This window comes from Nerophis lumbriciformis, linkage group LG25 (genome assembly GCF_033978685.3).
Source record: "Nerophis lumbriciformis linkage group LG25, RoL_Nlum_v2.1, whole genome shotgun sequence".
NCBI lineage: Eukaryota > Metazoa > Chordata > Actinopteri > Syngnathiformes > Syngnathidae > Nerophis > Nerophis lumbriciformis.
Window position 1 is genome coordinate 13474847 of NC_084572.2, and position 13245 is coordinate 13488091.

Below are 13245 nucleotides of genomic sequence, written 5' to 3' on the forward strand. Positions count from 1 at the left end.
CCAAAGAATCATGGGAAGGGGAAAAAAAGAGGCAGGATGGTAGAGTTGGGGAAACTTTTAAGGGGTTTGCACATATCGGGATAACATGGCGGAGTGATTTGTTGTGCTTCCCAGGTCAAGGCCTGTGGAATGTCAGCAGAAGCCGGAGCGGCTCAGCCTGTGAGTGGCGTCTTCACCCCCACTGCTGTGTAATACATCAGACCTTTTTTAATCAGTGGACCTTTTCACTACTGCCTACAACTGCCCTGCTATTTATAGCTGCTAATGAGAAAAAGGCCCGAGTCAGCGAGTGGTATCGTTGACATTATGACTTTGATATTCTACACTGTGTAGGACTGCTGAGCTCTGTAAATATTCAACACAGTAGGGAAAGGAATCACACAGTGTCAACTGCAAAATCCAAAACCAGTGAAGTTGGCACGTTGTGTAAATCGTAAATAAAAACAGAATGCAAATCCTTTTCAACTTATATTCAATTGAATGCACTGCAAAGACAAGATATTTAATGTTCGAACTGAGAAACTTTTTTTTTTTTTTGCAAATAATCATTAACTTAGAATTCAATGGCAACAACCCATTGCAAAAAAGTTGGCACAGGGGCATTTTTAGCACTGTGTTACATGGCCTTTCCTTTTAACAAGACTCTGTAAACGTTTGGGAACTGAAGAGACCAATTTTTGAAGCTTTTCAGGTGGAATTTTTTTTCCATTCTTGCTTGATGTACAGCTTAAGTTGTTCAACAGACCGGGTTCTCCGTTGTGGTATTTTAGGCTTCATTATGCACAACACATTTTCAGTGGGAGACAGGTCTGGACTACAAGCAGGCCAGTCTAGTACCCGCACTCTTTTACTATGAAGCCACGCTGTTGTAACATGTGCAGAATGTGGTTTGGCATTGTCTCGCTGAAATAAGCAGGGTTTTAAAAAAGACGTTGCTTGGATGGCAACATATGTTGCTCCAAAACCTGTGTGTAACTTTCAGCATTAATGGTGCCTTCACAGATGTGTAAGTCACCCATGCTTTGGGCACAAATACACCCCCATACCATCACAGATGCTGGCTTTTGAACTTTGCGCCTATAACAGTCCGAATAGTTATTTTCCTCTTTGGTCCGGAGGACACGACGTCCACAGTTTCTAAAAACAATTTGAAATGTGGACCACAGAACACTTTTCCACTTTGCATTAGTCCATCTTAGATGAGCTCAGGCCCAGCGAAGCCGGCGGTGTTTCTGGGTGTTGTTGATAAATGGCTTTGACTTTGCATAGTAGAGTTTTAACTTGTACCTACAGATGTAGCGACAAACTGTAGTTACTGACAGTGTTTTTTTTAAGTGTGCCTGAGCCCATGTGGTGATATCCTTTACATACTGATGTCGGTTTTTGATGCACTACCGTGACTTGTGACTTTTAAGGCGCATTATTCCGGGAAAATATATGTTTTAGCGCACAGGTAATGAGCTCAAGGCCCAAGGGCCGCTACATCATTTCATGTGGCCCCTCAAAATAATGTGCATCAATAAAGAACATAATTTTTCCAACTAAATGTACCCATTTTTTTACATTTAACAGAATAATTGCATGACCTGCATGCAATTGCATAACTTTTAAACTGTATTATTATCTGAGCATGCAACAATTATTATACTATCATATACAGTATTCCATTTTTTTATTTTGTTAAAATAAATATTTAAATATTTGCTCGTAGGGGTGTTCCGATATCGTATAGCGGTCCGATATCAGCAAAATAAGTATTGGATGATATTGACTTGCATAGAATAGAATAATCTAAAATCCTCGATACAGATAGTCTTGCAGCGTGTTTACTTGTGCAAAGCTGGGCAGCCAGTTAACATCTAAATGTCCTCCAATAAGCACACATGGTTGGTCTTTTCTTGTATTTTACTGAACATGGTAGGTTATTGGCTACTAGAAGCTAGCAGCTACACAATAGCACACAAGCTAGACATACGTAATAATGCTGAGTTCCATTTACTGCGGAAATTGGAAGCCTGAGCTGGGAATAACATCACAGCCGAGTTGTGAGCATTCCAGCTACCAGGTCAGGAATCAAGATGGTCACCTCCACGAAAGCTTTTCTTGCACTTATTAAAAATTAACAACTTATGGGAAAATATGCACTCTTTCTGCAACGTTCAAACACATAAGCTTTTGCTAGCAATGTAGAACGTATATACCACATGAAAAAAAATACACTAACGTTTCTGTATATGAACGTCCAACAATACATTGTTTGCGGCTCATTTAGTGCGACAAAAACTAATCAGAAGCTTATATTATTGTTTACATTCAGAGCAGCCATCTTTGAAGCCAACTTTGGGGCAGTGGAAATGCTACGTCTTTTGGAATATGAAATCCGACCACGAGGGGCATTCCAGTTCCAACTTCCGACAAGGAACTTGGAAATTCCGACATCCCAGTACAAATGAAGCGCACAATAAGTGTCCTTACATAACCAATATTGCTTTGTAAAACACTACATTTGTCAATATTAACAAGTATCAAATAATTATAGTATGCATATTACTTACAGATGCAAAGTCTCCAAGGCAGACACGTATTAGAAAGTATCCAGTAACAAAGGTGTCTGCACCATTCAACTTAATTTAAGGAATTATCATGGCCACTGGGTGTCACCAAAAAACTAGAAAACACTCCACATCTGTCATAAAGTGTTTTCATTCCAAATGTAGTTTAACTTTTTTTTTTAAATAAATGTACCGTATGTAGTATGATTCCTGCTGATATCGGATTAGTATCGGGGATATACGGGAAGTGAAAAAGTTGAACAAAACACCTATCTGCTAGTCATCTTAATTTAGGATTTCAAAGCAAGTTATCCACCAATGTGTATGTAAAAACTATATAATAATCAAATGCATCGGCTATTGTGTACGGCGATTATACATTTATATTCATATATACTTACTATTACAAGCGGCCCTCTCGGGCAGTGGTTCTCGACCTTTTTTCAGTGATGTACGCCCTGTGAAAATGTTTTTAATTCAAGTACCCCCTAATCAGAGCAAAGCATTTTTGGTTGAAAAAAAGAGATAAAGAAGTAAAATACAGCACTATGTCATCAGTTTCTGGTGTATTAAATTGTATAACAGTGCAAAATATTGCTCATTTGTAGTGGTCTTTCTTGAACTATTTGGAAAAAAAGATAGGTTTTTATTTATATGTATGAAGGATTTTTGAATTGTTGCTATTTTTAGAATATTTAAAAAAAATCTCACGTACCCCTTGGCATACCTTCAAGTACCGCCAGGGGTACGCGTACCCCCATTTAAGAACCACTGCTCTAGGGGGCAGCCATAACTTCCACATCTGTGCTTTAGGGCACAGTTTCTTAACCTTTGTGACTTCGGTGCCCAACCTTTCCACTACAGAGGGGCCCAGGGCCACCTCAAACATTAACATTAACACTGAATTAGTAATCCTACTCTTGATTTTAATCATATTTAATACATAGCTAACTTATTTACAGTTTGCAACATTGTCAAATAATACAACACCATGTATTAATCACCAAAATAAGTCTTAGGCTGATGTGAAAAATACAGGCATGTGAAATTTCTGCAGAAATGCATGTTTTTAAACATTAATTTCTGCGTTTTTTAATTAAATATCAATACTAGACTATGTAAGCAAAAACACCGGAAGCATATTTCCTGAGGGGGCGTGGCCAGAGGATAGAGTTGCCAAATGGCAAACATTTTCTGAGTTCTTTGCATGCATGTTATAGAATTTTACGCTACATTTTCAGTGATAATAATGTTAGTAAATTATTTACTAAAAAAATTCTGTGGTACATTACATGGGACATGTAAGTGTCAAAAAGACAGCCAAAAGACGTAGATAGATAAAAGGGTAAAATATAGTGTAAAAATGTACCCAATGGCAGGAAATGTAGGCTTGATTTTCTCAATTTTCTTTCAGGGTTGGCGTGGCAGTACTTTGTGCTGATAGAAATGGTCCTCTTTTTTTCTCAAAGGGTGCTCACATGGCTGAAAATTAGTAAAAACCAAATATACTGCATAGGAAAACACTCATAAATAACTGACAAAAAATAAATGTACGTACAATTATGTTTTGCTAAAATGAATAAATAAAATTAAAATAATGAATATGTTTCTTAAATAAACTGTCAATGAAAATACAGCTTTACCACTTTAGTCATCATTTTTGCGCTGAAGAATTTTTCTATGACTTTAGCTCCAGACCTCTGTTTGATATTGTCATTAGTGCCACAAGTTGTGGAAAAGTGTATTACAACTGAGCACCACTGTGGCCCATACGGACCACAGCTGAGAAACAGATCATTTTTTTGCTCGCTAACAATGGTCAATGGCCCTATGGTTAAGAAACTGTAATCTGTGAATACTATGTATATTTATCTTTTGTGTTGCACAGTTGCATGCTTAGTAGTTAGCAGGAAAGACAAGTCATGACTGAAAAGTGTTTGTCTTCTCTCCTCCACAGTCCTGGTTCCTCTGACAAGGTGTCGACCAATCAACAGCTTAAAAGATGACAATTGGAAAGAAAAAAAAATATCATCATGTCACTGCTGATCAAGAGCAGACTGCTGACACTAAAATGTTCCCTCTCGCCAACACTAGTCAAAGTACGACGACAGAAAGCCCCGCCCCACACACACACACTTTACCCAATTTGAACTGGAACGTCCGTGTGTGTGTGTGTGTGTGTGTGTGTGTGTGTGTGTGTCCCTGACCACCCCACCTCACCCTCCCTGGAAAGAAAGGAAACCTCACTTGCGATGGAACTGTCAGACAAGGAATGCCAAGAGGAAGATGAGGATCTGTCACACGCACACCAGGAAATGTTGGACAGGAAAACAAACATGGCAACCTGACAATTGACCAATTTTTACTTCTTTTTTTTTAAACCTTTTATTACTTTAAAATCATTTTGTCTCCACCATGAAACTCCATGCATTGGCCGAGACATCCTAAAGCAAAACGCAAGGAAAAACGACACCCTAATAGCGCACCTTTTAAAAAAACAAACAAACAAAAAAAACGAAAACAAGTCAGGTGACGTCTACAGTACCTGACAATCCCCGCCCCTCACCTGCAACGCAGCCGCACACCTGTATGTCGCCGCACCTCTCATCGGCTCAGCCCTTAAGACTTATTGATTTCCGATTGGCCAATCATGGTGGCGCCATCAGATGGTGTGACACGTATGCACTAAGTGGCTGGTCGTTTGTTTACCTGTCCTAGTATCAGGGCACTTTGCTGCGGGGAAGGAGAAGAAGTGTGAGTCAGTAGAAAGCGTTGAAAACACTAAAAAAAAAAAAAAGGCTGCATGTGTACTTTCATCCCCTCACCTATGCACTAATAATTCTCATTAGGGATGAACACGATTGCACATAGATAGCCACAAAAGCCATGAGGGGCCGCTGGGGTCACTTTACAGGAGTGTGGCTGCGCTCGTGGTCATTTAACACGCACACACACACACACACAACCATCTTCCCTAAAATTAGTCTGCCACTCATGTTTTTAACCATTCAGAAGTGGAGATGGGCACAGTGATGGAATCATTGCACTATTCCAGCATTATTATACTCAATACAACAGCTGCATTGAAACAGGAGTTCAGAATATTCAACCCCTTGAAAATTCCTTAAAGAAATGTACTCTAATGCCCTTCTCTATTCCGAATGTTTGGCAGGAACACACACACACACAATGCATGAGCTTCATATTATTAGCTTTCATTTAGCGTGTAGATTTGTTTTTCCTCTTTTATTGACAGATTTGTTTTGGGTTTTTTTTTTTGGTTTTGTTCCACTTGGATTGTTTTTGCATGTCATAACAACCTTCCGCTGTAGTTTAGAAGGCACGCTTACTCGACAGTACAAAACTTCTCAAACCTCTCGCGGTAACGAGCTCATCACACAGAGTTAAAGGAACACACACACACACTAGCACCTGACTTATAAAGGGAATCCTTTATACTTTTTCCTCCCGAATGCCTTTTTTTTTTTTTACATTCACTTAATTTGATTTTGATTTTACATGTCAATTTTCATCGCGACACAATCCAACGCCACACAAAAGAGCCGACCTCAAAAAATAACTGGACTGCCTTAGTTGTGTTTTTATTTGGCAGGGATAGTAAAAGGCTAAAACGTATATCACAACTTTAACAATAACATGGAAGTGCCTCTGTATTCCCTTCATGCAATTAGTATCAAACTGCAGGTTATTTTTCGCCCTGCGTCGAAGCTAACACTGTTAGCATTCAGGATTTCAAAAACCTTTCCACGCCTTAAATAATCATAAATGTGGAAAGACGCCAGAGCCTACCCCAGCTGGCTTTTGCCAACCTGGACTAAGCACTTACTGTACGAGGTGTGTCAGAAAATATATATATATTTCAAATCCATTCTAAAAATGTTAATTTTAAGGGATTTTTCCAAGGTGATGTCGTCCCCTTGAAGACCCCCTTTAAGTTTAGGAAAGAAAAAAAAAAATAACACGGCCATGTTCTTCAACTGTTGCCACAACTCTCGCCTCTTCTCACACGCTAAACCAGGGGTGTCCAAATTTTTTTCCACTAAGGGCTGCATACTTAGAAATGAAAGATACGCGGGCGAGGGGGGCACTTTAATATATTTTGTACATTAAAGATGAAAAAAACCAATTGAATTATTATATGCCAAGCCAGGTGTGACCAAGAAAAATGAAAGAATGTGGGGAAAAAATGTACATTGTGTACATTAAATGTGCTAAAACTAATTGGTTAATCAAAATATGCCAACTTATCGGAATCAAACATCCACATCTTTATGTCAAATGTAACAAAGCAAATTAGTGAAATATCTAATCAAAACCCTTTAATGTATTTAATTTATTGGTATTATTCTTTAGCAATAGTAGTATTATTCCGCTTTACTAAAACATTTTTGCGGGCTTTGGCACACTTTTTGGGATAGTTTGGGCCTGTTCCTTTTATTCTTTGTTTTGTGTTTTGGTTTTTAATTAATCGGTCCAACAAAATAATACACAACAGTACCATAATAATAATAAAGTTCCAGGGACAGCGTGGCGCAGTGGAAGAATGGCCGTGCGCGACCCGAGGGTCCCTGGTTCAATCCCCACCTAGTACCAACCTCGTCATGTCCGTTGTGTCCTGAGCAAGACACTTCACCCTTGCTCCTGATGGGTGCTGGTTAGCGCCTTGCATGGCAGCTCCCTCCATCAGTGTGTGAATGTGTGTGTGAATGGGTAAATGTGGAAGTAGTGTCAAAGCGCTTTGAGTACCTTGAAGGTAGAAAAGCGCTATATAAGTACAACCCATTTATCATTTATTTCCAAAACCAAACCCAGCAACATTCAGAATAGCAATCAACAGAGCAATTGAAAAGACACACAAACATGACACCAAACAATCCAAAAGTAGTCAAACAAAAAATTAATAATATCAACAAGAGTATCAATATTAATAAGAATTCGAACATAGCAGTGATTAGAAATCCCTCACTTACATTACCATCACAGCCATTTATAAAACATAAAATGGAAACATTAAAAGAATTAACAATAGTGTCACGGTGGCTTACACTTTCATCGCATCTCATAAGCTAGACAATAATTTTTATATATTTACGTAAATTAGGGCTGTGAATCTTTGGGCACCATTCCATTCGATTCTTGAGGGTCACGGTTCGATTCGGAATCGATGTTTGATTCAAAATCAATACTTTTTCAACAACATTGTGTGCCAGTTCGACGATTAACTACATCCCGCCATAAAATAGACAAACAGCTCTGATAAATTTCTATATTACCTACTTAAAAGAAAACTGGTTTTGTTTAATAAAATGCTACCCAAACATTTGATAAAGTCAAACACAAATAAGGCAACAAGAGAAGTATCCAACACTTATTTTCTAAAGTAAATCTGTACAGCACATATGGGCTTCTACATCAACAATATGATTTACCTGAGTGGCTGGACATGACAGATTTAAAGAAAAAAAATTGAAAAAAATATATTTAATTGTTATGACTCAATTAAGATTCGTTTTTGACACCCCTAATTTATATATGTATATCCGCTCTACCCCGGTATTGAGCACTGTATAACGGATAAACCACAGAAACCTCGACTATATATATATATACATACTTATGTATACATACATATGTGTATGTATATATATATATATATATATATATATATATATACATATGTATACATACATATGTGTATATATATATATATATATATATATATATATATATATATATATACACATATGTATGTATACATAAGTATGTATATATATATATAGTCGAGGTTTCTTTTGTTTATCCGTTATACAGTGCTCAATACCGGGGTAGAGCGGAATATACGTTAGGTCAGGAAAAAACACAGAGGCTATATCATCCCTACAAGCCTGTTTCGCAGGTTTCCCTGCTTGTCAGGGGATTTTATAAAATCCCCTGACGAGAATGAGGGAAACCTGCTCGTCCTGACCTAACGTGTATATATACTATATATATATATAATTTATTTTTTTCTTCCTTTTTTTGCAATTTGTCTCATTTTCACCAATTTCCCCGGGACATTTCCCACATTTCGAATTGCAAATAACCCTGGAACTTTTCTGACACACCTTGACAGACAAGCAGTCGTAGTTTGAGAAACCCTAGTCTAGTTTGTATGCACCACTGCAAACATTTTTGTTATAAAAAGACATAGAAAGAGAGAGATCTTATACAAATATATTTATGATCTATGCTCCTGAGCTGCTTGGCAGTCTAGTTATTTTCTGGTCTTTCCCTCCTCGTGCCCGTCAGTAACATCACCTTAGCAGCACAAATTTAAACACACGCATCTGCAGCAGAGTTGCATTTTAGTACCTTTTTAGATGTCAGCAAATTTGAACTGTAGGATTGAAGAAGAAAAAAAAAAGTGTTTTGTTATTTTGATGGAAAGTATTATTATTGAAAACTATGTGTCGATTGAGCCACGTGCAATGCATTGGGTAGATCATTGTGTTTGTCTGTTAGAGATTTTTAAGAAAGCTACGAGAAAAGAGAAAAAAAAAAAAAGTATTTGTCTCAAAAGTCCACAAGCTCCGGGACTCTAAACTTAGAGGGCCATGAAAAAAAAAGTCCTAGTCTTTGTAAGTTGGGGGTATTGTTTTTATTTCCTTTTGTCTTTATTTTTTTAATGTTTCTGTGTAATCATTTGTTTATATATAATAAAAAAAAAAAATCATGTGGGAGGGCTGAAGGAAAACAAATTACACAACTTCTCTATTAAAAAGCGGTGCTCCTATTTGAAACAAATGGTAATGAACAAAAAATGACAGCATTACTCCTCGCTCGCTCTTTCTCTCTCTCTTTCTTGCTATATGTATTCTTCTATTGAGTGTGGGGGGGGCGGGGAGGGGCAAAGCAAAGCCAGATAAGTTGACCCGAGCACTGCCTGAAACTCACCAGCAACGCGACAAACGGCCCAAAATACTCCCAAAAACTCTTCATGACCCCGACGGCGAGACTTGTTTTTGCTCCCCCCCACCCCCTGAAGCCCCTAATGTCCCCTCTGTAAATGCCTCCCCTAGTGCTCGTGCTGTATTGTATAGTTCCCCGGCAAGTAAAAGGTTGTCCTTTAAAAGTGCCTTTCGTTCACAAAGCTCCCTTTTTGCAAACGGGACGTGCACGAGTGCCACCGCCGCTCTCATGCGCATCTCTCCCCTCTCAAATGAACCATATTCCTCTTTTCTTATCTATATGCAAAAATCTACATATAGATATAGAAGGTGTGGATTTTTTCTTTTTCTTTTTTTAAGGCAAAAAATTGTGTTATTGTTCCTCTGTTGCTTCCCCGCCCTTCCTTGCCTTCTGTCTCCACTGTCTTGTTTTCTCTTCGACACTGGAGTAGTCTGTAACTGTCCGTCACTTTCGCTCGCTCGCTCGCTCTCTACAACAACAACAACAACAACAACAACAAAAAAGCACAAAAAAAATATTACAGAGAAACTTTTGTGTTGAGCGGAATGCCGTTAGCTCACATGTTATCCTTGTCTGTATGCTTCACATTGTCATCACTTTGGACAGCTCATGGAAGTGAACAAATGACGCTGACGGGCTTTTGGGGGTGTCCTTGGGGGGAGGGGGGGGGGGGGTAAGAAGGAATGAGCGGGATCAGGAGTTTTTCGTTTTGTTTGTGTAAATTTTTTTTTTTTTTTTAAGAGAGCTGATGAACTGCTTAAGGATGTTAGAAAGGGGCTGATTGGACTATCGGATAAAAGTTTGATCTTTTGGTTATTTATTGTTTGGCTTTGTTTTACTCCCCCCTGACCTTTTTTTTTTTTTTTTTTGTATAATTTAAAATTATTTTTTTAATATATAATTATGTTTAAAATTTAAATATAATTATATATATTTAGACAATTTTAAAGTATACAATTATATTAAAAACATTTAGTATAATTCTATATTTTTAATATATAATTATTTTATTTTTTTAAATATAATTATGTATTTTTAAATTGTCTGAATTATATATAATTATATATTTTTTAATATATAATTATATTGTTTTTAAAAATAATTATATATTTATTTAATATATATATAATTATATTTAAAAATCAATTCATAATTATATAGTGTTTTTTTTAGTTTTTTTTACTATTTGCTATCAGGGTATGTTGTGTTTAAAAGGAAGCCTTGGACTTAAAAAGCCAGCTACAAGCACCTTATTATATACCGGACTTATCCCGCATGAGGCTGAAGGAAAGGGTTGCATTTTCGCCGTGTTTGTCCACACACCCTTCCAGTGAGTATTATTGACGCAGTAACACTGTCAGCAGTATTAGATACTTACAGTACTTACACGTGCCTATAGCGGATGTAGAGGTCACCACCAGCCTGACCTCTCCGAAGGGGGCGTGGGGTTCCCTTCTGCCCACCTCATGCTGGACAGATCCAGGTCTTTGTTTCTTTTAGTTTGTTCTTAAGCGTGTACTAGACCCCCCTCTCCCCCATACCCCGACCCCAGCAGCACCCGTGCCCTCCCAGCTCCTCTATGCCTCTTATTCACGCCCTCGGTGCATCGCCACTTCTTTGTGAGAACACCCCCAGAGCTCTATAGGTGAAATGCATGTGTTAATTACACTTTCTTTTCCATAAGAAGAAAAACGCAGTTTGAGAAGAGCAGCACCTGATTGAATAAAAAAAGGATGTTCTTGACTGTACCCGGCCTGCTGTCACATGACCTTATTTCCTGCACCGCATGCACACGCCAACAGTGTCTCACAAGGGCTGACTTTTTGGTTTTTCAGTACATTTTTGCAGTATTTTGGCCATCATTTTTATTCCACATTATACGTGATTTGTCATGGTAAAGTGTGAAATACAATACACTGGCAGTCATTAGACAATACCTCAAAGCCAAACAGAATATAAAAGTCATTTGTTGTTTTGATGACGCAGCAGCATCCACAGTTAGCAACAGATCATTAGTCATCTTTGCAAGGGCTGTCTCAGTAGAGTGCTTTGTCCGGAAACCGGACTGAAAGAGTTGACAGAGATTGTTAGACCATAAGTGTTTGTTTAGCTGCTGTGCAACAATTTTAATAAATACAGTCCAAGTCATATTTAACAAATATAAGTAAAAAATAAAATAATGGGAGAAAAAAATAACACCATCATAATCCCATCTTTACATACTCTTATGCATGAATGAAGAATATTTCAAACATGTGAATACTATATTACACTTGAAGCACTATACCAGGGGTCGGCAACCCAAAATGTTGAAAGAGCCATATTGGACCAAAAATACAAAAACAAATTTGTCTGGAGCCTCAAAAAAGTAAAAGCCATATTACATACAGATAGTGTGTCATGAGATAGAAATTGAATTAAGAGGACTTAAAGGAAACTAAATCAGCTCAAATATACCAAAATGTCTGATTAGCACTCCACACAAGTCAATAACATCAACAAAACTCACCTTTGTGTATTCATGCACAACGTTTAAAGTTTGGTGGACAAAATGAGACAGAAAAAGAAGTGGCATAAAACCATACTTGCCAACCTTGAGACCTCCGATTTCTGGGAGGTGGGGGCGTGGTCGGGGGCGGGGCGTGGTTAAGAGGGGAGGAGTATATTGACAGCTAGAATTCACCAAGTCAAGTATTTCATATATATATATATATATCTACATCCTGAAAATATGCAAACAAAACTGTTTGGATAATTGATACTTCAAACTTGCATAAATAAATATTAAGGAATATAACATAACTTGGCTTCTGAGAGTTTCAAAATGTAATGAATAAAATGCTAAAGTTGTTGATAAACAAGCAATTATTTTAATAATGAAATATGGTCATTTTAAATGAATTATTATGATAATTTAAAATCAATTATTTCAAATATGTTTATTTTAATGTATAATTCTATGGCTGGATGTAATAAGGAGTCAGGAAAAAATACAAAGAAAAATACAATTAATTTTGAAGTTTTTAGCAAAATATAGTAAACATTTTTTTTTTTTTTTTTTTTTAATTAATAAATATATTTATTTTTAGGTAAGATAAACATAATAATACAATTTATCTCTAGTCTGGATAATTTAGTTCTTGTCACCCTGTTGTCCTCCCGTCATGAAAAAAGGCAGTCCTCACTCAGGTCTGCATGGAGCTGGAGGGGGCGTGGCTTCCAGCTACGGCTGAAAACCGGGAGATTTTCGGGAGAATATTTGTCCCGGGATGTTTTCGGGAGAGGCGCTGAATTTCGGGAGTCTCCTGGAAAATCCGGGAGGGTTGGCAAGTATGCATAAAACACATCCTAGAAAGTCTGAGAACGTTATACATGTAAACAAACTACGGTGAGTTCAAGGACCGCCAAAATTAGTAGGACAAAACGGCGCTCGCCAAATACTCGAATCAGTGAAGCATGTTTAATATAAACAGTGTGCTTTATAACAATTAGGGAGGTTTGTGTCATGGTTGTCCTCCTACAGAAACCATATTAAAACAAAAATTTTTTTTTTTTTTCGCCTCATCTTTTTCTATTTTTCATACATTTTTGAAAAAGTTCCAGAGAGCCACTTGGGCGGCGCTAGAGCCGCGGGTTGCCGACCCCTGCACTATACCAAGGGTCGGCAACCCAAAATGTTGAAAGAGCCATATTGGACCAAAAATACAAAAACCAAATCTGTCTG

General features: G+C 37.6%; 1 protein-coding gene across 12 annotated transcripts in view; it reads left to right on the plus strand.

The window, feature by feature from the left end:
* nfixa (nuclear factor I/Xa) overlaps positions 1-8163 on the plus strand; it is a 233359-nt gene extending 225196 nt beyond the window's left edge. For all 12 annotated transcript variants that reach the window (XM_061983789.1, XM_061983787.1, XM_061983785.1 and 9 more), the window contains one exon: positions 4510-8163. In XM_061983789.1, the coding sequence (XP_061839773.1) occupies positions 4510-4524 (15 nt within the window). In that variant the 3' untranslated portion in view covers positions 4525-8163. The remainder of the gene's footprint in view (positions 1-4509) is intronic.
* The last annotated feature ends 5082 nt before the right edge of the window (positions 8164-13245 follow it).